The sequence below is a fragment of the Rhea pennata genome, chromosome 1, assembly GCF_028389875.1.
Source record: "Rhea pennata isolate bPtePen1 chromosome 1, bPtePen1.pri, whole genome shotgun sequence".
NCBI lineage: Eukaryota > Metazoa > Chordata > Aves > Rheiformes > Rheidae > Rhea > Rhea pennata.
The window spans coordinates 7,330,633-7,355,831 of record NC_084663.1 but is presented as its reverse complement, the minus strand read 5'-3'; the positions used below and the strand labels follow the sequence as shown (position 1 = coordinate 7,355,831).

General features: G+C 44.2%; 1 protein-coding gene across 1 annotated transcript in view; it reads right to left on the bottom strand.

Moving 5' to 3' along the window:
* Positions 1-25,199, bottom strand: part of CAMK1D (calcium/calmodulin dependent protein kinase ID) — a 217,960-nt gene that overhangs the window by 80,992 nt on the left and 111,769 nt on the right. The window contains exon 3 of the mRNA XM_062580868.1: positions 6,020-6,094. Within this exon, the coding sequence (XP_062436852.1) occupies positions 6,020-6,094 (75 nt within the window). The remainder of the gene's footprint in view (positions 1-6,019; positions 6,095-25,199) is intronic.

The window sequence follows — 25,199 nt, the reverse complement described above, 5'->3', positions numbered from 1 at the left end:
GTGTTGCCCATACTTAGTGTTGTTCTTTCTGTTACCATAATGACAATATTCATGCTATTCACAGAAAAAGGCAATGTTGAGGAGCTTCTCTTGGATGTGTGGAAATACGTATTTTCTGCTGTTAAGGAATTCAGCTTGCTTTCATTGTTCATACAAATCCTGTTGTGAATGGTGGGATATCTCCTTCTGTCTTTTGCATAACGCTTCACAGGCATGGAAAACAAGTATATGAATACATCTCGTATAAGAAATGTGCTGCAGTATATCTGGGTTTTGCTTTAATTAGCAGCCTGATGTGATAGATGCTTGGCATGCGTGTTGCTGTTTCATAACATAGTGTGTCCTTGCTAGACTTCTTAAGGATACTGGCAAACGAGGCACTTCCCTCAATTGTTTGCTGTTTTTCTTGGAGGCTGAGTATTTTAATTTAAACGTCACTTTCAAATGCAGTCCATGCTCCGCTGCTCTTGAAACGCGCTCATGCATCGGGCATTCAAAAAACAAAAGGAATTCAGCACTTAATCACTGCTTAGTGCTCTGCTTTCTACCTCGGGTTCACTTATATTCAGAATATACAGGTGAAAGGCAGAATGGCAGTTGGTATAGCTTCCAATAATAACAAAAACTTCCGCAGATTTTACCGCAGGCAGGTACATGCCTGTTTCAGTTGCTCACCCAAGCCTTTATAAGATTATAATAAGCCCATGTATGGCGCAGGAAAGCTAATAAACAGCAGAAACATGTCAGTGAAAACTCGGAGTCTGTAAGATTTATGGGCAGGGATCTCCTCTTTGTGCGTGAGTCTTACACCCAACAGGAAGGAGCCCCCGTCATCTCAGCTTTGCTGTGATGCAAATCCTAATAATTAAGTATAGTTAAGACGCCAAACTGGAAAACCCCCAAAGGTCAGGGTGTTAGGCTCAGTTTTGCAGTTCCAGATCCCTGCCATTTTTCCTCTGGGGAAGGGCACATACGTCTGTTTTTTTTGGAAAGGTAGAGAGAACCATTTCAAGGTTGGCTAACCCTCAAAGAAATGGAGCTTGCTTGGAGAAATGGAGCAGAGATATTGAAACCTCAGATAACCTCATCTAAGGCATATACTCTGGTTTCTTTGGAGAATGAGAAACACAAATTGACAGGATCTGGGTAAAACAGCTCTCCTACGGAGAGGATCAGACCCGCTTATTGCAGCAGAGCTCCCCAAAGAGCTGGAAATCTATACCAGACTGGTGGTAGGTCTTTCACTCTCTTCTAAGCAGATGCTGAAGAACTCAGGATCAGGCCCTCGCTCACACATCTCCCTTTCATTGCAGCTCAAAGGCTCTAGTCCTACTGAACACCTCTGTAGCACACTTTTGAATGGTGTCAGAACTTGGCTCCAGCTCTGCAGCTCTTCACCGGACCATGCTCTGAGAGCCCCTGATGTTAATCGGAGAGGGTATTTCACTGCACATGGTGCTATTTTCAACAGGAAAAAAATGTACAGAGAAACTAGGAGGAGAGTGTTTAAATCAGATCGCTACTTAGCCTAGACACGTGCTTTCCCAAGTCCAAGCTGGTAATCCTTACCTTTGAACAGTCTTGCTACCTTCAGGAGGAATTAGAAAAATGAGAAAACTTCCCAAGACAGCAGGTTTAAATTGCAGCCTGGAAGGTTTAGTTATTAGAAAGTGCTCTCTACCAATAAGGACACGAAGCACTGGTGTGGCCTGCCAGGGAACATATGAAATCTCAGTCGCTGGAGATTTTTAGGAACAGGTTGGAAAGACACCTGCTATGGCTGATGGGCTGTGACAGGCAGCATAGCCTGCCCTGGGATAGGCAGATGAATCCCATAACCTTTGGAGGTGTTTTTTAGACCTATTTTTAGCTTGTTTTCTAAAGGAAGTGAGGCACATGTGGTCACACTGACTATCTATCCCTGGTTGTCAGTCCCGAGTAACTTCGGACACCTCAGGCTAACTTCAACCAAAGTTGACAGAAGAGTAGTGATATCAAGGATATTAAGTTTCTACATGTTTAAAAAAACCCAGTGGCTGAATAAAGGAGAAAAATGCAATTAAGGTTTTCATTGATTTTTAACTTGGCCCCATATTTGCTCTGAGCACAAAGCTCCAGAGCAGGGAGTGAGCAACATGTCTCAGCAGATGCACAGAGGAGCATGCAGGAATGTGTGCACGGATCTTGGATTAACGCTGCTTAGGCACAAATCTACAGGAGATCAGACTTCACCGCTTCATGCTTCAATGCAGGTAAACAATATGGGTGAAGTAAGAGTCTAACTTGGAGAATCGGTTCTGGCCTGTGCAGCTAGCATACACAGAAACAGCATTTATAAACAGTCCTCTACTACTTAGAAAATATATGTTTACGAAAATCCATTTTTAAGCATGATTTTCCAGCAGGCAATAAAAGAGTCATCAGTATCCAAAGATGCAGCTTATACCGGTGAAATAATACTATCTGGCAATACTAACCACAACAGGTTGTCAGGGTATTTCCATATACTGACAAAATGAAGTAACACAGACAGCTTGGAAGAGAGGGAGGGTATGGTGAATCCTACTAATGTGGCCCCAACCTACTTCACAGGACATCAGCAACCAAAAGTCCTCTACGTATTCACTGGCGAAGTCTACTATCATACCAAGACATAGCTCAATAAAACTTTCATTTCTGAAAGTGCTTTATTTTCCCTTGTCTTCCTCTGGGGAAATCTCACTCAGCATCCAAAAGGAATGAAACCTTCTGAGTATATTAATGTTTGTCTTCATTCTCAGCAGGTTACTGGCTGTGCAGATCTTAATGTTACGGCATGAAATCAACATTAGGAACAGAGCAGTGGATTTCTTGGCTTGAAAGCACATCATCATAATGGAAATACAATAAAATTCAACCAAAGCGCTCTACAGTGCTTTTCTATAGTGTCTGTAAAATTTTAGCTGAATCACCTGAGCAGAGGCAGTAACTATTCTACACCCATAGTTGCTTTGCAGCTGCGCTGGTAACTCCACCTTGTATAAAAGCTGAGCAGTATCTCCCCTCAAACGACTGCTTGGAGTTGTGCATAACCTTGCCAAACTTAAAATCATTGTGTTGAAATAGCCTATATTTTGTAAAAAATGAACTAAGAAAGAAACGGTCCAGCATTTCTAAGAAACCGGCTGATGCTTTGAGACAGCACACAATTCTGAACTGTCAAATTTGGAGATCTCCAAACTGAACTTAATGGTCTATCTTCAATCAAGAGGATTGTGGCAGCTTGAACAGTTTTATGATCACTCATAAAATGTACGTAAAAGTAAGGGGCTGAAACCAAAGCAAGAGGTCACATTTGCACATGAACCTGTCAAGATTCACCAGCAGCTGCATAACCCTGGGAAGAGCTCCCAGATGGACTTGCAAGAAGAAATTAAGTATCAAGCAGGTATGGACAACCACCTCCTCCCTTCCCCTCCTAAAACTCTTAGACATTGCCACCTGTGCTTGCCCATATCTTTGACAGGTCAAACTAAGGTGCAGTATTTATCCTTTAAGCTGGCCTGCTAATAAGCATGTCAAAGCAAACGTATATGTACCTGAGGGCAACACAGGGAGGGTTGGGGTACTTCGAAAAGCCTTACGGACAGTGAGCTGTGAGATGCTCACAGATCGCCGCATGGATTTTCCACAAAATTTCAAGGAGTGTCTAACAACTGACAGTGAAAATGCTGCAACAAAAGTGCTCCTTTGGTAAACATTAGTTAATACCCATTTAGCAAGCGATGAGTCAAAGGAGAATGGCAAACAAATCTGAGATTTGCTGTGCTAATGATACTAATCTTTATTTTCACAAAGGGCCCAAATATTACCTCTTATCCTTTTTATCTAAATGCTCTTTCCCAGACCATGCTTGACCATAAGCACTTCTAAATCATACCAAACCCCACCTTCAAATTCCCCACTCCCTCCCAGTCAAAACCCCACTCTTGAGAAGAGAGAGGACACACGAAAATCAGAAGCTAAAAAACCCACACGGAATCTAATAATAAATAGGGCAGCAATGTAAACAAGTAAGATACCTCACACCGTGCAGCGCTCCTGAGCTATTGTAGCAACAAGTTGATGTTACCTAGGAAACTAGAGATTATTCTCACAGATGGAAACAGCAAGATGTGTTGAATCAATTTTGAGTCTTCTCAACTTTGTGGAGTTGCAGATCCAACTCCCAACCATTGATGCAAACTCAGAAGGCAAAGGCATGGCAGAGGTTGCACCATCCTTGGTGCAAAGTTCATGGTCACTAGGATGAGCACCTGGCCATCTCCTCCCTTCCACTTTGGGTTAGTTTGATGTTCTTCCAAGAGAGTGAGAGGGAAAGATTATTCCCTAGCGTACCTTACGCAAAGGACCACATGGCCTTGTCTGATTTGCAGCAATGAGGTGTGCTGGGCATGCCATCAAACTACTTTAAGAAAATAAGCTTAAGCTCATGTGTTTTACACCATAGCTGAGGCAGATTAAGAGCGTGCACACACACCGAGTTTGTCATGCCAGCTCCCTGGGTGGGCAGTGATTTGTTATGCTGCTGCAGCCTCATCGCATTTGTGCGCCTGTAGTCTAGTAAAATGACCTTACACCTTCTGAGGAATTTTCCTCTCTCTTTTAATGGGAATGATAAAAAGGATCAGTATTGCTCGGCAGCAGGTTCGATTCAATGCATGGGTACGCATGACATCTCAGTGCGCCCCGTAAGTGCTCAGAGCTGCATCCCCACCTGCACACAGGCTCACAAGCAATCACCTTCTCACCACCACGGGCTTCAGTGAAGCTGTGTCCATTTGTAACAGCTAAATGCTTGACTCCTGAAAAATCAACTGCCTGGATGTATAAAAACAACTATAGCAGAAAGGATAGTTTGCCAGTAAGTACTGAACTGAGCAAGTAGAAATTTATACTGATAAATATTCAGCAGCATCTATGATAGCAGACCTGCATTTTTGATAATCCAGTGAGCTGGACATCAGAAATTTAGAAAAGTTAGGATTATTTCACATCAAACAAGTTAATAATAAATACGAATAAAGTTAATTTTTTTCTGAAGAGGTTAAAAAAAAGCAGGTATTTGTAAATCAGCTGGTCACAAAATTAATACTATATATAATTCACATTTTTTGGGGGGGGGGATTTGTACAACCCTGAGATTGCTGCTTAAGTTCTTTTACAGCACTTCAGGCAGAAAATTAGGACTACAAAAACAGGTGAAAAATGTGCAGAGCACATTTTTCCCAAACTCCCAGCAGGACAGCTGCTAATGCCACTTCCATGCCTGGATGCTACCAGCATACCAGGGACTTGCAGGGGTCACCCAAGAGTTCAGGCTTCCCATGGAGTTTTAATTCAGAGCTGCCTATAACGGATGCTTGAGGCTGCCCTATGGCACCTCTGCTACTTCACAGCTGCGACTGATCCCTCTGCCCTGCCTTGTCTGCTCTGCTCTTGGTCCAGGTGATCTCTTCATTGAAAGAAGGAGAAAACAGAGAAGGTAAGAGGAAATGCTATCTTCAACACGTGTTTGTTAATTGATTTCAAAAAGGAAGAAAAGCAGGATGAGCACTTTCCTGGCACTTCCATCCATCCTTCTAGGTGACCTTTCAGTAATGCGATGAGAGTGTCGGGTCACCCAGAGCACATCCTACACGTGACAGCACCCCACTCTTCCCTGGGGGGGGGGGGCTCGGAGGGGAGAAAGGGGGAAGGAGAAGGGCTCTGGTTGTGCCAAAGGGATACTCTATTTGACTCGCTTTACGATGATTTTTGAGTCTTTACTCTGATTTTGATTTTGACAACACATCAGTCCCAAATTTCATGAAGTGTATAGCAATCTGGCCCACCTTCAGACCTGAAGCCTCATCCTACCTCCCTGCCAGGGACTTGGCAGACTGCAGCAAGGAGGCTCATTGTTTTGGTTAAAGAACAAAACCAGAACAAGAACGCTGGACAATTTTGACAATTAAACTTAATTAGCTTTAGTACTTACAATTGCATGACCAGATATAAATGGTTCGGACTCTCATATATGTCTTCCAGGGCAACTATATTTTCATGCTTGATCCTGAAAAAGAACAAGCAAGGTAAGTACAAATTGAAACAGTGATTTTTTTAACTGGCTGCAAAACAGAAAGCTTTTTTTTTTTGTTAGACACTACTTGTCAGTGCTTTTATTCAACACTGTAAAATACAATCTTGACTAAAGTAAACAGTCATGAGCGCTTCATAGTCCAGGATACCGTGATTACTAGCAAAAGATTCCTTCAACCTGCTCTGAGGCCAAAATGTTTAACAATTACATGCTTGAGGCATTAGCAGTCTACGGTTCCTCTGTCAGACGGACGAAGACGGTTGAGTTCCCAGGGCAGGAGCAAAAACAGAGTGCAAGTGTGTGACGGCTGCAGAGCACGGCAGTAGAGAAAAGAAGATGATTCTTAAGAGAAGAATCATCTGTATAAACACACAGCCTATTACCTACTCAGAGCAATGCCTGTCCAGATTTGCTGCTTAAACAATTACAATCCATTTCTGAAGCATACATTTAACTTGTGCAAACCTTATAGGGATGACCACTACAACTCCAAGGGGCAGACGATGAATTACACCAGCTACAGCCAATTGTTTCAAGAGCAAGAAAGATGCAGGAAACACTAAGAAGAGACTGCCAATTAAAGAACATATAGACTCATTCAGAAAGAAAACACAGTGCCTTTATCAGCAAATGCCAATTTCTCTAAAAGTTTCAAGGTTCAAGCTAATTAATATGCTTAATTGCATGTCAGGACCTCATACCTGGCAGTTGTAAGCACCCTAACCTCTCCGTGAAGATGGAAAGTGGAAGGTCTTCTGCCCCCAGCAGCGTCTTTCCTGTAAGAACGCAGGCTAACCCAATTCCCTCTGAATTCAGTGGAAAGATAGTGACTGACCTGAATTTAGGCCCATAATCAGTTATCCAAAGCTGCACTCATATAAGCACCTTACCGTGCAGGAAATTTAAAATCAACAGTAAGTGAGCTCAAATATAATAGACTAGAGGATGTCAGAGCAACACACATGTGAGCAGGCTCTTAGCTCTCATATGTATCTGTAAAATTCCATGATATTTTAGTAAAATTTCGGGGTAGACCTCATCCCAAATAAAGTTCTAAACATTGACAATGGGAATCCAATAGGTTGTCTACTTGTCTTTATATAGCACTAGGCCTGGAAGTTGTAGCTTTGTCATGAATTTCCAGTGCCTGGTCCCTTAAGGGTCATAGTTAGGGCACAGACAGTTTTGTCTTTGTTTAGTTACCTGGAGTAACTTTAGTATTTCAAATGCCATTTCAAAAAAATACTAACTTTCTAATGGAAATTATTAGATGTATTTCTCCATACTCCTTTATGCATGCATACATATATAGTATCATTTATGCATTTCATACCATGATGACAAGAAGGTGGTTTCAATACAATCTTTTTACATCTGCCATAGTAATACGTGTTTAAAGCCTCCAGTCTAGTCTACAGTATTTTTTTTATCATGTGCATATTAATGCTTTTTATTCTTATTTTGGAGAACCTCAGTGGTTCCCCAAAGCAACCCAATACGTTATCTTCTGAGACAGCCACTAACAAGACCTCACTGTTGTACATGGGGGCAACTGGTGGGTTACCCACAAACAGCCATGGAAGCAGAGGCTGGAAAGGAGCATACTAGACATGCAGGGCTGCATGCTGAGAGTTGCCACAAGACCTCTCCCCATTCTGGCTGCCACCACCTCTGTGCCCTCTTCTAGTGTCTCCAAGAGTGACCTGCCAAATGAAAGATTCAGCAGAGCTGGAAGGAAGGTGTCAGTGACCTTAACAGAGGAGGGGCTGGCGTTTTAAGATGAGGATTGCATTAACAAGGCAGTCCTTGGTGTCATGGCCAAGAACGGTCAATGAGGCACAGGCTCCTGTAATACCATCAAACTGTTTTCCTACCTGCTGCGATGCATTTTGAGTTACTTTGATTTACAGAGACATTCAATTAGACAATCTTGGCGCTCCTTAAACATTTTAGAAGGAAATTACACATTACTCCTTTGGCCGTTAATTAACAGGCACCACAAGCCAGTGGTTCGAACCATGTCTCAGCCCTTGTGTTTCTCGGCTGCTCACAGCTTTGCAAATCTCATGGACACCATGCTGCCATGCGTTCTGCAAGCAGATAAACTCACACTGCTTTAAACTAAAAGAGGGAGTAAGGGGCCTCTGGGGTCCTCTCTATTGCTGCTGATCTGCTGCTCTTGGAAATCAGCAGCAGAATGTGCTCACAGGGGATTCAGCAGGGAAAGACACAGAAAGAGAGTGAAAAAAGAATTCAAAATGAAGAAAGAGAGAATAAATTGCAATAGGGCAAGAAGACAGCCAAATAGTTTGAATCACACATGCACAGCAAGGCGAGGGGAAGGAAAAAATAAATTACAGCAGGAACAGATTCCTAAATATCTCCTCTTTGCTTTGTCATTGATGGTTTTTTTCACCTTTTTAAAATGAGGTTTGGAGAGTCAATGAAAAGCCCCATCTTGCTCCCAGACTCAAAGGATTATAACGGAGCAGGAGCACGCCTGAGCCTCCCTTCTCCCAGCGGAACAACAGCGGAGACAGTAACTCATCACATGAGTGACCACCCTCACTGTCACGCTGGAAGCATGTCGTGTTCACATTTAAAACCCCCAAAGTGTAAAGGCAGCCAACTCCCACCAGGGATGGAAGGTCTTCTTCAGAGGTGCTTGCCCGCAGCAGAGACCCAGCAGCCGCCCCAGCCAGCACAGCTGCTGGGGGCCACCACGCTTGCTGCGGTGGGTGGGAGGCATTTTTTCCACTTTGCCCCAGACTCCTGAAGACCAGAAGAGTTTTCACCTTGGCAGTGCCCCGTGTTTATTAGCTCTGCCCAAATGCACAGCTTGCTCCTGGAAATCACGGCTTTTGGCTCACACAGCGTTTCTTACGTGGAATCTCGACCGACAAGCTATTTAAAGGAAAATGGTATTGAAAATAAAAAAATCAATGGAAACAGCTTGGGTAGAAACCTACAGTTTAGATCAAGTTGCAGGTTTTGTCAATAAAACTTAAACAAATCAGGCCTATGCTGTCCAGCAGAGGTCACTGCAGTCAGCAGCAATCACTGCTGGTTATTCCCTTGCAATTCTCGATTTGCAGAAATCCACGCACACTTTTCTTTACTTTAAAACCTGCTGGAGCAATTGCTCAAAGCTCCACTACAGAAATAATTAAACCTTCTTCATGGCTGAACATTGCTGATCAGAAAAATACCCCAGGGTTTGAGTGACGTGGTGGGCTCTGGACACCAGGGCTGGTGTTGAGAAGGTCAGTGGGAGGCAGTGATGGCCGGCTCCCCTCCGTGGGGCTCTCCGGCCGCGCGAGCAACGGGCGAACACGCGTTGCGCCTCCTTGATGCCATTCGCGCGAGTGGGAGTCGCGGTAAATCGAGCGCTGAGCAAAGCCCTGCGCAGTCACAGGTCCTTGATGGCCGCGGATCAGCAGGGATTTGGGAACGGCTTAATTAGCTCTGCTTTTATCCCCTGCTCGAAGCACGGAGCGAAGCTCGAAGGTTCAGGGGATTCAGGCTGCTAAGCTTCAAAACGCCTGTGCGTACCCACTGCTGATCTCTCCTTGCAGAAACACCAGCCTCTCTCGTCTCCTCGAGACCTGCTGGGAGTTAACTCTTTTTTAAGGTGCTGCTCTCCTTTTATAGACGCAGAGAACCAGCGTACAGGGAAGCTAAAAGGTTTTTCAGTGATCACGCAAGAAGAGGAAGCCTAGACGACAGTGCTCCCAAGCCCTGCAGTGTAATTATAATTAATGGCCTGTGTTATTCCCACCCCTCTCTTTCCCCCCAGGATGAGGGCATCTTCATCCCTCTTCTCTGTAGCTTTTTTCTTCATGCAGTCCTCCCTCTCTGGATGCTCTCGGCGCATCTCCCTGCTGCTGCAGTCGGTGGCAGTCCCAGGCCATCACACATCTGCTCCGCATCCCCTCGGCTACTAGAGATAGCAAACCAGCCCCGGATTAACGCCGAGCAAAGCAACTTATCACTGTTTCTGTGCTGTGCGACGGTGCCACGCTACGCAGTACCACGGAGGGGGATGGCACAGCACATTGTGACGGTGGTGGCAACATCTTAAATTACAAGGACTCAAATTCTCAGTATGAATTGTTACCAAAAGGGAGAAAAAGGAAAAAAAAAAATGCCCCAAATACAAACATCAAGAACCAGGCTTGGTTAAAGCAAATTAGACTACATAAATTGTTGCCAACAAGCAAACATCTAGCTAAGGAAATGTGCTTTATGACCCTTTTAACCCACCCTTTCTCACACTTGCCATTTGCCCAGATGCTCTATCTCCTTACCGACAAATCCCATGTGCTGCTCTGATTTTCCTGCATGCCATCGTGTCCCTACAAATTGCCCATCTGTGAAATGATGGGAAGGTGCCTTCTCGGGCGATGGCTGCAAAATTCTTTTTCAAGGCTATTCTGAGGCCATTAGATAGAAAGAAGATGTCTAGAAATAAAAGTACAAATAAATAGAGACTCATGTTTTAACAAATTATCTCAGGACTCGTCCCCAAGAAGGTTCACAACATTCCAGCATCCAGGGGGCAAAGGAGAGAAAACACATCTGGAAGGAGGAATCAGGGAAATTTCAGGAGAAATAAAACATTAAGAGTGATTAAACCTGTGGCAAGGCTCAATGCAGAGGTAACCAAGCAAAACTGCAGGACTTCTTTTCTGGCCTTTCAGGTCCATGAATCTGCTCATGTGCTTTTGCAGAGGTATCAGCAAAACAAGTGTGTGGAGGAAACGTTACACTTGAGCAATACTTAAACGTATGTAAGTTAATGATCAAATTGCCAGCCCAGACTTAGAGGGGCAAACTGAACTGGGCAACCAAAGACGCTAGTTAACCTTCCTGAGCGTGGCAGCTGTGCAAACAAGACCTACCAGGAGAGGTTTTGATCTGCTCCGAAACGTGCTAGAGTGCACTAAGCACAAACCAGTTCCCTTTGCTTGCTGCAGGGTCAGTTCACAAAAGCGTTGTTAATGACTTGTCAGAGCTCCCTGAATGCTGAAGTATTCAGTGCTGCTTAAACACCGGAAAAGCAGGACTTGCTCCTCCAACAAAGCTGAAATCTGCCCCTGAAACAAGACCTGGCTTGAACAGGAGTGGTGCTGTGTGACAGACACAGGACTGGGTATGCTCACGAATGACGAGCAGACGTAAGTGCATGGCATGGCACTTTAATGACACTAAAATCACAGAATCACAGTATGGTTGAGTTTGGAAGGGACCTCTGGAGATCATTTAGTCCAATCCCCCCTGCTCAAGCAGGGTCACCTAGAGCACGTTGCACAGGATCAAGTCCAGGTGGGTTTTGAATATCTCCGGAGAAGGAGACTCCACAACCTCTCTGGGAAACTTATGCCAGTGCTCTGCCACTCTCCCAGCAAAGAATTTCTTCCTTCTATTCCGGTGGAACTTCCTGTGGTTCAGTTTGTGGCTGTTGCCTCTTGTCCTGTCACATGAGACAACTGAAAAGAGTCCAGCCCCATCCTCTTGATACCCTCCCTTCAGATACTTATACACATTGATGAGATCCCCTTTCAGTCTTCTCTTCTCCAGGCTGAACAGGCCCAGCTCTTGCAGCCTTTCCTCACAACAGAGATACTACAATCCTCTAATCACCCTTGCCACCACCTGGCACAGAGCCACTATGGGTTACTGACCTGACACCATAAGGACAGAAGTCCTGCAGGATCAGAACTAGCCCTAATGGATGAATTCACTTCAACATCTGCAACAAAATCAAGGTACTCCATGGGCTTTGGGCTTTGGCTGGATGCTGCTATTCAGAAGCAAGGATTAGAATATGGAAGGTGATGTACAAGAAGGGAAACAAAATCCTTTAATGATTGAGTATCCTGTACATCTCTGCCAGCTCCAGATCATCCTGGAAGCCAAGTAGCTGAAAGAAAACTGGTTGCATATTGCTCCAGATCATTAATTAGAGGGGCAGCACTCCATACAGATGAAAGTAGAGGACCTAGATTCTGCTGTTGCTTTGGCTACCACGCTGCCAGGAAAACACACTAAGAATCCTAGTTGCAAAGGCGTAGTATAAACTATGATTGAATCACTTATATTAACATCTATCTCATTTAACTTCGTTCTGCACTGAAAACTAGGATCATTTAGAAGAACACTATACAAAAATCCTTGGGCAAACAAGAGAGTCATTTAAGTAGGGCAGATTCCCGACATAACAGCTCTTTTCCAGCCAGAGCACTACATTTGCAAGGCATGACATTTAACGCTGCACCTCCATGAGCAGCACACATCACAGATAAAATGCCACAAGAAAGCTCACATAATTTTAAGAAAGTCAAAACTAATAAGACCGGTGTTAGTAAGCATGTGTATCTTTTGTGCAACCAAATGCCTGGGCAATCGTAAGTTCAGTTATTGCCACAAATATCCAAAATCTTCTGCTTCTTGCCAGCAGCATGTAGGCTACTTGATTTGAGGATTTCAGCCACTGGCCAAGGGAAGAATTTCAATCACTGTTCCAACCGTTATAAGTTGGACCTTTGAAAACCACCCAGATGTGGTCAATGGGAGGTATCATATCTCTAACTCTGCCCCTTCCCTTTTTTATTTTGTGGTCCCCAAACTTCTTCCAGCATGGGTATTTTGCAGATGCATATTCCCCATGTAAGTTCACTGATCTCTGCATGATCAGAGTTCAGCAAGACATTTCTCCCATCGTCCAGTTTTCCCTCCCGCGCAGACTTTCTGGTGTGAAAAGAAGAAATGTAAGCTCCAGCCTAAGCTTTTAGCACAGCTGAAGTTATTTATCAGGTTCTCTCATGTGTGAATACTCCGGTACCTCAGAAAACGTGAATTCAGAGCATCCATTCCTAGCATCCATTCCTCCCCTCAGACAGGTCCCTCTCCTCTTTCTCATTGCTTATTTATTGTGGGAACTAAATATCATACAGAATTCCCCCTCTCTGATATACCTGGTTGATAGCAACAACCAGCTGCAGGAATTATGAGGGAAAAGCACACGCAGTGAGTGGCCGCATAAGTGTTGTCCCCACAGGGCAGAGGATAGAAAACACCTGCTTGCTTCTTTGCCCCCCAGAACCTAAAGGCCCCATCAGGCTACTGTCTGGGATTTTATATTGCAAATTGAGTCCTTTCCTCTCCTTAATGGTTTTAGTCTGCTCAACAGGAACGCATTTTATGTCGCCACTGTTGAGTCTGAAAATAGTCTACCAACTGATGGCACTGTACGTAATGACTTCAAGCAGCTGTAAGAGGTAACCTCAAGCTCCCCCCAAGAAAATGCCAGGACTTGCACAGAGAGAGGCTGCTTGCAGTAAAGTTTCAGAGCAAAACAAAGATTTTTGTTTGTTTTTGTACTAGGGGAGAATACCCTTGGATTAGCATCCTCTGAGGGTTCAGCAGCCCTTGGCAGATAAAGGGCTGTCAGATTCCTATCTCCAAATCAGCCACCCTTGCTTGAAATGGACAGCTTCAGAGGAAGCTTTAGAAAAAAGCTAGAAGACTGAATAGCCGCTGAGATTAATTTCTATTACTCCATACCCAACACATCAGTCCCTGCTCGAACCACCATGTATTTGGCATTGCAGTGTTGATAGCTGCTGTGTTCAGTTCAGCAGTTTCTCTTTCTCTCACTCACAAACAGAACCGTAAGTAATGGGAAGCACACTGGAACACTGGGAACATAATGAGAAACCTCAGCTACAGACAGAGGAGAAATGTGAACAAAACTGGGCAGATGTCACTTGCACTTGCGTTGCTCTTTTTTAAGCTATACACTTAATTTTCTTATTTAAACAGACCTGGAGGAGGATTACTAGATTCAGTACTGAATACTCCTTTGCATTACGAATGGAAGAGAACTCGTATTTATGAAACTGCAATTAAACTGCAACAATTGAAATGTTGCTGCTCCAATGGCATTTTTGACTTTCTCCTGATTTCCTTCCACTGCAATACCTTCTGTTGCTCCTGCTTTACCTATTTCACTTTATTTGACCTATTGACTAGGGGAGCAAATTGTCATCCAAAGGCAGATGCCTGCTGCCTCACCCTCAGATGCTGAACCGCTGGCCCAATTAACTAAACCAAACATGTTGTCTCTGTGGCTGCAAGGCCATAGAGTTGAACTTTGGGGTCACATGTGGTCTCCAAACCAGACTGCTCACAACAGTTGTGGGAAATTAGTATCTTTAAGATCTCCATTCTTCTGTGTAATTAACTGCAGACAGTGATAACTAACAGATAGGAAACACGATCATATAATCCTGACTGCTTTGGAAAACTAGAGTATAACCCCTCAAAGGGAGTAGAAGGAATGAAGAGGTGGCAGGAGCCCTTAGCGCATCCTTTAACACTTGCCTTCTCTCCGTCTTATCTTTCAGAGCCTACCCATCATCTCTGCGATCTCCCGTTATTCTAAGCTCTCAAGGGTGTATATCCAGAATTTTTCAAGGCCCAAACAATCTCAATAGCCTCTCTTCCCTTGCACGGTATGTAATCTATCTCAAATGCCAGCCTTATGTACCATGTTCATAAAGTATTCCCATGAGATATCACTGTGATAATGTCAAGCTGGAGACATTTCACAACTGGAAACCTGAGCTGTGTAGTTAAGTAGCTATCTGTCTATCCACACACACCTCACGATTTCTGATCTGCACCCTGCCACACGGTACATTCTCTAACAGTGTAATCCTTGTCTTCATTTCCAGTTTCACAGGATCCTATGAGTAAAGACTGGCCTAGTGACTACCCAGGGGCTTTCCTTACCAGTACTCTACATGGTGCCATGTCTTCTTGACCCACTGTCCGCAGCAGCCCAGCTTAGAGCCTGAGAAGGGGGTCTTGCTTACTCATCTTAAAATATGACTTAGTCCTTCCTGGAAACTGGGAGAGAGCTGTTTGAACCTCCTCAGGATGAGGAGGCCCAGAGCTAATGCGTTTTGCCATGGGAGGCACTCTCTAACCATCAAGCATGGTGCAAAAGGGAAGCTGATGGCAGCACCAGGTCTGTTTTTGAAACAATAGCTGACTCCAGCCATTGCGAAGGACTTCAGGCTCTGTGTGCTAAGCATGCTATGAGTGAGCCCATGGGCTCTTTGCCTCGCTGGGACACAGGCTGATGTTATGCCCTGTTCTGCCTCATATCTGAATCACAACAGAGCTCAAAGACAAAACATCACCTGCAGATGCATGGGTATAACCCCCCGGAAAAGGGACCAAATGAATGTAAGCATAGTGAGCATGAGAGATTCCTACATTGCACACTTAGATTCCAGCACTGTGTCCAACTGTTTATTTTAGGTACAAAAATAAGCACTTGTCTTGAGTATTTTCATGTAAAGGCTGCTCAGTAGTCTCAGAAAAAGAAACTGAGGTTCTACATCTTGTACTACAAAAACTGGCAGCCCTAACCAGAAGACTAGGACCAAACAACCTTCTAAAATGCTTGGATTCCTAAAATATGATCTGCAGTCCCTTTAAGCCAATAAAAATATCCCCATTTTGAGGAATATTCCTGATTTTCATGACAAGTAGATCAAGCCATTAGAACGATGTTTTCCAAGCAGCAGATCACAATTGGCAGGGTTCAAAAAGGCTTGCAAAGTTTGAGCAAAACATCCAGACTGTTTAATCTGAAACATCAAATTAAACATCAAAACAAATATTAATGACGAATTAATCATTAAAGGTAAAAAAGATAAAAGTAGTGGTTTTATCTCAGCTGAAAACAGTGAACCATCTTTATTTGTTGGCAGCAGCTCTGTTTTTCCAGTGTGGAGGAGTGTGGATTTACTTGTGCAGTCAGTAATTATAGCCAATTCCCACTCTCCTGCCTGGAAGACTTGAGCAGCTACAGGCAGTTAAAGGTGGTGAGCAACTCCTGGGCTGAGGCGGGTTGCACTGAAGGGGTTTCATACAATGACAGATGAACAAAAAAGAAGGCTGCATTTGCAAAAACCTTTAAAAACATTACCTTAAACAGTATGATTAGCACTTTTGGGAGGTAGTCTGCCAAGTATCTGTCAACAGAGCAACCATTCTGGTACCTTGGATCACGAGATGAGAGACCCTTACTGTTTACAGTGAATGAACGGTTGAATATCTGGTATAATGTTCTTTCTGAGTCTCCTTTTCTCTTAGATGGCTGTAGTATGTACACATACGTGCAGTTACATCTGAAGCCTGACAACAGATCCGACACTTCTGAAAAGAAAGCACTTCCATCCGTGAAACATCCATTTGACACAGACACAAGGATGTTGCTGTCTACTATTACGACCTTCATTGGTTTGAAGGCTTGCTAATAAAGGGTGAATGTTACACCACCCACACACCTGCATCGAGAAATTACACAAAAACATGGAAAACATGCTATTTGGACAAGCTTGGGAATGAAAGATATAATTACATTAAGTAGTTCATTCCACAACATGGGAAATAACTAAGACGTAGCTGTTGTACACAGCTCCCTTCACAAAACCCTCAAAACGCCTTATAAAGGCACACAGTATCTGCTTTTCAACAGATGCACACACACACTGATGTTCCCCGCTATCACCCAGTAGAGGTGGCAGAGCTGGGACTCCAAGCTGTGGGTTCTTTAGTTATTGAGTTACCCTAAGAGCTAGTGCATATGGGTCAGGGGGGACCCAGACTGACACCGGAAAGGATGAAACCCTGCTGTGAAGTCCCGTGCTCACAGAGCAACAGGCAGCAGCAGGGCTCCCACCCGAAGTGGAGCCCACAGGCCGTGGGCTGACCACCGTGCTTGGCAGGACACAGAAATGGGAGAAGAGGGAGGCTCCATCCCCGCGCTGGGAAGCAGAGGCTGGCTGGGGGAGGACAGTTCAGCTGGAGGGCTGCCAGCTGGAAGGGGTTACACTAAGGCCCAATATCAGCATAAAGCAGTGTGAAAGGGAGAACCAGACCAATGCTTCTGAAATTTTGATGGGATGTGGTCTTTTTGAACCTAGTGGGAGATGTGTGTCATTTGGCCTCCCACTGCGAGTGCTAGTACATGATGGGGATCGTTTATGTACTCAGAGGACACTTTGGCTCATAGCATGAAGCAGGGCTGTGCCCTGTAGTCATACCCAAAGAGGTTTACGCCTCAAAACTGCATTTTTTTTCCACAAGCATAGCTGAAGAGAAAACAGGGAACCAAGCACAAATGAAATTCAGGGCATATACTTTTTGCCTCCTGATGAACTTGACGAGTTCCTTGCACACTCAGCTTTGCGGACCGGGCTACCATGTAGTGTTGCTGGGTAGCCTGGAAAATCACAAGTCTTTACTGAGACATGTCAGCTTGAGCGTGTGTGTGATAATTAAAGCCGATCCCAGTAACTTGGTGCCAGGCTACAGGGCAACACTCTCAGATTTTCCTAGCTGCAGTTGTCTCCTACAGCGGGGACCTGCAAACGTTCTCAGCAGAGTGGTAGGAGTCCAGATGGGTGCAGAGGGAATAACAATCACTCTGGTTCTTCTAGTGGGTTTGTTTTCAATTCTTGATCTTTCATGTCCACGTACATGAAACCATTGGGCTTCAGCTGTACTTACTCGCACCCTGCCTTCCTTTCCAGCCTGAGAGCTGTGTGCCCAGTTAGCAGTGAAGCCCAAACATTTTGGACGTGGGAGAAGAAAGCTTCCTCCGGACTCCCATGTAATTCCCAGCTGAAATCTGTGCAGCGATGTGATTCAAATGCTGGGTCCGCAGCTACAAGCTGCATGACAAACTCATCAGCAGCTACCTGCCAGAGAACTCCCTCCTTCCCCTAAAGTTACTGGGAAGCCAATTTATTTTATTTATTGAGAAAGACAGACTGATAATTGCGGGGCTAGGCAAGTTTCCACATTTCATCATTGCTGCATTAGGACACTCCTACACAGAAGGCTGCTCCCCCAGCTGCCCGTGGGAAGTGCCAAAAGCCCTCGCGTGAGTCATATGTACACTGCACCATAACGGCCTAAGTGGGAACGCTCTTCACAGCGGGGGATTGCTCTCGGGGGACTATCGTACTGCTGTGTGATCCTCAGGAGCTACTGTCCTCACTTACGGTGGAGAGCCAAACTCCAGGGCAGAGTCTCTTCTCCCTGCACCAGAGTGAAACCAGGGTGACTACTGAGGACCTAATTAAACTTGGTATGACCCACCATGGCCAAATCTTGAAATCTCTAATCAAGCAAACCTGCTGGAAGTCCCACTTGGCCAGACTCAAATCTAAGCAACATCACTGTAGTGTCCACACAAGAGAGACCTGAATCGGACACAGCAAGTGGCAGAAAAGCCACTTAACCAGAACAGTATAATTAGCATAAATTCCTGCTAATAAGGTTGCATTTGGCTTGTGTGTAACAGCTAATTGGTTTTTAACCAGGTGAGAATAGGTCTAAAGAAGTTAATCTCCTCAGTTTTACAAAGGATATGATAAAGGGGTTCTAATTAAAAATTAAATAGCGTTGAAGCTCATTTAGCCTTGCTACTTGTATCAGTGTGGTGCATGGGGACCTGTGTATAGGTTTCTATTTTTAGGAGAGAGAGGAACCTGGATTCAAATGTCCCCAAGGTGCCTTTGCAGAGGTAACAGAGGACTTCAAAACATCAGTCAGATCTACCTTTGCAGTCACCTGTCCAATAAAGATCTCTCTGAACTGCAGTTCCCCCTCTTGCCCATGGCATGGAAGCAACGTTTTCAAGAACACCCACTTAGGAGTCAAAAAAAGACTTTTAAATATTATTAGGTACCTTATGATGCAATAACTTCCTACAGTAACTACACATCAAAGCATTTTGAAACATTCTCCTGAGTACTTTTACATAGCTAAATACCTAAAAAAAAAGTATCTGCAAGTGATTGCTAAAGGTGATACAGGCACTAAGGACAGAAATCTTGCCATGATTTTAAACTCTGAATAGGCACTGCAAACAGAATTCATATTTTTTTAAATACATCGCTGTAGCTCTGTTCTGCTCCAGAGCATGGAGGTTAACAACGGCAACACTTCGGACAGTACCAAGCAGATTGCTAATGCCATAAATGCTAATTAATGTTAAGAGACAACAAATTCTTCGTGTAAAATAAACGCAAGTCTAACTGCAGGGACAGCAGGGCTGAAGAACAGCACTGCGACGAAACGTTGGTTACTTTTCCATAATTGTAAGTTTTATGACTGCTCATTGACTCTTTTCGTGTCATGATGAAGCAGAAAAGGGAGTGAAAATAGTTTGAAAATAAGACATCATAAATGTATTTCAAAGGAATATGACAGCACATCTACTTTTGTCAATTCCTTGCTTTTGTTCACTCGACTAAGAAGAAATTGCTGTGAAAAACGAGTTGTTTCCTGGCATTCAAGAGAATGTTTTCTAACCAGCTGAGTTATAAACTACAGTGCTATAGATTTCTAATATTTTATGCAGCCAAGTCACACATACAAGTCACAAACAGTGACTCATTTTTTCCTAAGCAATACATCTAATTAATTCAAGGTATTTGGAATGAAAGGTAGGTATTAGACGAAGGCTAAAATAAACGGTACTAAATGCAGCCTCAGAGCTGGTGGATGGACGGCATTTGGCTGATGTTGCCTTCTCCTCCGCTTGCCAAAAGCTCTGTTGTACACCACAACTACTACTGAGTTAACACATTTCAGCTGGATTCTCTCTGCAGTGCATCCACCAAGACTTGCTAGGATCCCCCAAAATAAGCAATCTTGCTTCACAAGGGGAGCATCAGTCACGAGCTGGGTGAAGGGCAGGTTTGGGAGGAAGGCGTTTGCCCGCTCCGAGGTTGGTCAATACTTGGTTTCTTGGGCAAGGAGGGGGTATGATCTTATCGCACTCACTCCTGCCTCCTGCATGCTTAATTGGGACAATGTATTAATTTAGTGCCCATCACGGAACAGTCACCAAAACCATCAAAACCATCTCTTTTTTTTTTTTTTTTATCATTACCTCAGCTCTATGCAGCTTTAATAAACCAGACATCTTGCCACAAATCACAAGGATATTAGCACTTCGTAGAGGCTGAGCGCAATAACTAAAAACTGCTGCAAAAGTAATTCAGGATGTGATTAGCATCAAATAAACTAAGGAGGTTAGAAGTTCATTTCTAGATGAATGTACACATTCTCTTGGATCTTATCATCTGCAATCTGGTGATCTCTCAAGAGTCGGACTTGGAATAAAATTTACAGAACATCCCAATTCAAATGCAACAGAAACACAAGCAATACAAGATGTTCCTATACAATTCCTAATTTGTCCCTAAGCTTCAAGCTTATAATTGCACAGGTCGGTATCAATTATGCATTTTGTGAGAATGTTTCACACTGTCCTGTGAAATGCTTCTTCAAGATTAAATCCTGAATTACTTCGGTACTACAATTTATTGTAAATCCTGATACATTTGCTTCTATTTAAAGCATCCTGTCTTTTTGTCCCTTTTTGCCAAATCCATGTAAATTTTACTTCAACTTCTATATTACTGCATTATTATGTTATGCGGTGTTCTGGTGAGATTTTTAAAATAACAATAAGTTTGATGCAAATAAATACTTCCTTCAGGCCTGAGCCCACCTCAGTAGGGCTGTTACAGGCAGGAAGCTGCCTGCTGAGTAAATGCTTGCATTCCGACTTTCCAAAAATGCCCAACTTCTACCCCTTTTCATTATGAAACGATGACCTTCACACCAAACATATGGAAAAAAGTACATCTCTCGCTATTCACATAACTGTAAAGTGCAACTGGAGAAACTGTTCTCACACTTAAAAAAAAAAATCACCTCTGAGTTAGGGCCAAAAATGAAAACTTGCAAATCCCATGAAATTTGTTCCAGAAATTAGGAAACACTCAGGCTTCAGATTGGCACAAGTTATCAGTAAACATTATAAAAACACTTTGGAAATATTTTTTTTAAGATCATATATCCATGTTACCAGAGTACGTTTGCTTTGAGTTTAACTGTGCAGCTTCACTCTAACCAACAGGTCCATCAACAAACAGTAGTCCAGAAACCAGCCTAGAGGATATCCCAGAGACCAAGCAATATATATATTTTTTATTGTTTTATGTATCTTTCTGAGAGATATAACCAAGTGTGACCAGTGGGACAGGCAGGAATAACACCAATTTTGACTCCAAGGTTGCACACTTTTTTTCCTGCTGCTTGGCACAAGCTTTCAGGGTACCCTGAATCGTTTCTTAAAAAGGTTTTCCATTTTTCCCCACTGACTATATGGGTAACCCAGGCGGGCTAGCTCAGATACAAACCTCTACTGTTGCAGATATCAAACGTTAGACAACAGGATGTCCAGACTCCATGTTGTCATGCACATCTGAGGAGAACATTGCCCCTCCAGTGTGGTACCTCTGAGTTGGTCCTGGGGACGGCATAATGTGCGAGGCAGGGAGAAGTGACTCCCCAAGGTGTAAAACAGGTTTCAGTGACCTGAAACCAAGTCTGTAATATTGGTAAAGACATACATATAGTCATAATCCCTCATAAAAAATCTGCTGAGCAATTAATGTCGCATTAATCATGCATGCGCTTAATTCAGACACAATTCACTGTTATCGTTCTGATTAATACAGACTGTTGAACTATGATTTACAATCTCCATACCAGATACAGATGGGGAAGGTGAGGCTCTGTTTCCAGGATGTCATATCACTTTTGACAGGCATAAATATACTTCTGAGTAGATAATCAGAGTCTTCAAATCTCACGGCATTTAATCACTCAGCATGAATGGATAAAACACTATAAAATTAATCTTGCATTAGTCTAATTGTTACTAAGTGCTTCCTCTTTTGTTTGCCTTCTTGGTTTTGGTCTTACCACTCATTTTCTCCTCTAGTTTCAGCTGCCTCCTCCCAACAGGCTCGCCTGTCTAGAAGTCCCATGCACCCCAAGGTGGAAAGCTCCTTCCTGGCCTGTGCCAGGCTCTCCGGCGCGTGCAGGGGAGCTCCAGGGCCATTACTTGTTCTAGTCTGGCCATATAATTATGGTGTGTCATCTACTCTTTCAAATGCTTTGGACTTCCACTTGTGCTGTTGCAAGAACCTACTCAGAGGAGCAACCAGGGCCTCTCTGGGACTAGTCATTTTTAAAGGACCATAGTAAACAGAATTTACAGCAAACCTGCCCTTCACACCAGTTTTAAGTTTAAATTTCAAATTTAAATAGGTGTTTTCCTTGCAGACATTTAATGACTGCAGCCATCTGGAGGGCTCTGGGCAAAGAGCCATGCTCAGTGCTACCACTCCTTGAGAGACCATCTCTGGACGGACTTGCACAGGAACGAAGGCCAACCAGAGACCTTCTACCTCACCTGCAAAATGCATTTCCTTAACTTGTTTTCTCCAGCATAATCATAAATTCTTTCCACAGTATGCAAAATCTTACCATCAAAATCCTCTTTTGCACCGGCCAGATGTCACAGGTGTTGGATACATCACTTAATGTGCAGCAGGAACATGTGCTAACATGAACAGAAGGGAAGAGTTCCAAACGTGTCAGTTATTGCAACATCCTCCTCTTTTCTGGCCTTTTTCATACCCTCATGCTGTAGCAAAGCACATTTCCTAGTCTGTATTTCTGACCATGCACTTCTACACACTGTCTGCTGGTTCTACCGTTATCTGTTCCATGGAAGATAACACATCTATCTACATTTTCAAGGACTTTCTTAGCCTGTCCCCATCTTAACCTATCTCACTGATTACTCATTTCTCACTTCCAACCAGGCAGTGATGCCCATTAAGAACTAGATTTTCAAATAAGTACCTTTATGTTGCCTGTTATACTCCCAGGATGCTCACACATTTTGAAGGTGCTTTCAGGTGACTTCAGAGTCACTCTCTCTAAAGCCCTCTGCAGAACTCTTCTGGGTGGCTAAAAACCTTTGATAATGGTGAGGCTGCCATGCAGGCCAATACATATTCTCAGTTCCTTGTGTTCTCTTGCGTGCCCATATTCACCTCTCATACCACGTCTCTTAGGTCATGAACTCTTTTTGCACTGTATTTGAACAACTCTTAACTTTCAGGAACCTTTCTGCTTCTAATTCAATGCCTACTAAGACAAGAGGACATAATCCACTGCAGAATGGAACGCAGATAACAGAATCACAGAATGGGTAAGGTTGGAAGGGACCTCTGGAGATCATCTAGTCCAACCTCCCTGCTCAAGCAGGTCACCTAGAGCATGTTAGACAGTGTTGCATCTAGGCAGGCCTTGAAGATCTCCAGAGAAAGAGACTCCACAACCTCTCTGGGCAACCTGTGCCAGTGCTCCGTCACTCTCACAGGGAAGAAATTCCCCATCACGGTCAGGCAGAACTTCCTGTGCTTCAATTTCTGCCCATTGCCTCTTGTCCTGTCACACGGGACAACTGAAAAGAGTTTGTCCCCATCCCCTTGACACTCTCCCTTCAGGTACTTGTACACATTGATCAGATCCCCCCTCAGTCTTCTCTTCCCCAGGCTGAACAGGCCCAGCTCTCGCAGCCGTTCCTCATAGGGCAGGTGCTCCAGTCTTCTGATCATCTTTGTAGCCCTATCCTGGACTCTCTCCAGTAGCTCCATGTCTCTCTTGTCCTGGAGAGCCCAGAGCTGGACACAGGACTCGAGATGAGGCCTCCCCAGGGCTGAGGAGAGGGGCAGGATCACCTCCCTCCACCTGCTGGCAACACTCTTCCTAATGCACCCCAGGAGACCATTGGCCTTCTTGGCTACAAGGCCACATTGCTGGCTCATGGTCAACTTGTCATCCACCAGCACTCCCAGGTCCTTCTCTGCAGGGCTGCTTTCCAGTAACCCAGCCCCCAGCCTGTACTGGTGCATGGAATTACTCCTCCCTAAGTGCAGAACTCTGCACTTGCCCACTCCTAGCCTCCATGAGGTAACTATGCTATGTTGTGGCTTTTTCTGACCTCTAAATTCTGCATTCCTGATGCCCACTGTCACTTTCAATAGGAAGAGGGGAAAACAGGCAGTCCTAGAAGTTCTGATAGCTTAGTGAATAGGAGCAAAGCCACCCAGGGAAATGAGAGAGTGAGCTAATGAGCTGACAGGTATCTCCTCGCCAAGACATGCATCCCTGCCAGGAAGGGAGCACACAACCACCCCTAGCTCCCTTTTTAAAACAGTGAGCCCTTTCAGCTGGGTGCCCACCTCCCAGAGAGGGCTGTAAGATCTGGCTCCAGAAAGAAAAGATGCATCTGATGTACAGCCCTGGGGTACGTATCCAAAAACCAGAGAGGGGCAGAAGCTCAGGCACTGCCTTGTCGACTTCTAGGCAAATCCTTGTTCAGCATTTAGACTTTCTGACAGACTGCTCTGAGGCTCCTATCTCTCTCCATGGACCATTTTGGTAGGCCTTGGCACTCCACATTAAGGCAATCTGCACCATACCCTTGCCATCAGTGTTTCCTTTTCCTTCCAAATAACCGTGCTACAGTTTGAAGGTTAGACCTGGCCAGATACCTCTACAGGTATACAACCTCCATCTCCTTTTGCCCAGAGAATCACCTTGGGAGGAAGAACACAGATGTCTAATGGTCCAAAGGAACTACACTTTCAGTTGATTTAAGTAGACATGGTCCTTGAAAATGGAAAAAACTCACCAAAGGAGGGAACTACAGGCCTACAGATGAGCTGAAATCTCTCTCCTAGCACCCATTGAGCGGGATATGCCAGCTGGGAACTCAGCATAAGCAGAGCAGTCTGAGGATATGCTGACTCAGCAGGCTGAGTATAGCTCCTTCTGAGAGCTTCCTCTCCCTGGCAGAAACCCCACGGAAGGAGTTCGCCTGCTGAAAATAACTCTGTCGACTGTCTCCTAGGATGAATCCACCCGCTGCATGAGATGCTTCCCCTGTTCCAGAGCTTTTTTGTGTACATTTCTGCTGAGGATGTCTACTATGAGAAGCATTTCTAAAAGTAGGTAGAAAAATCCAGAACATGACTCTCTCAGGGAAACTGGAAACCCTTTCCAATCCTAGAACATCTCCCAACTTTCTCATTTAATCAGTTCACCCCACAAA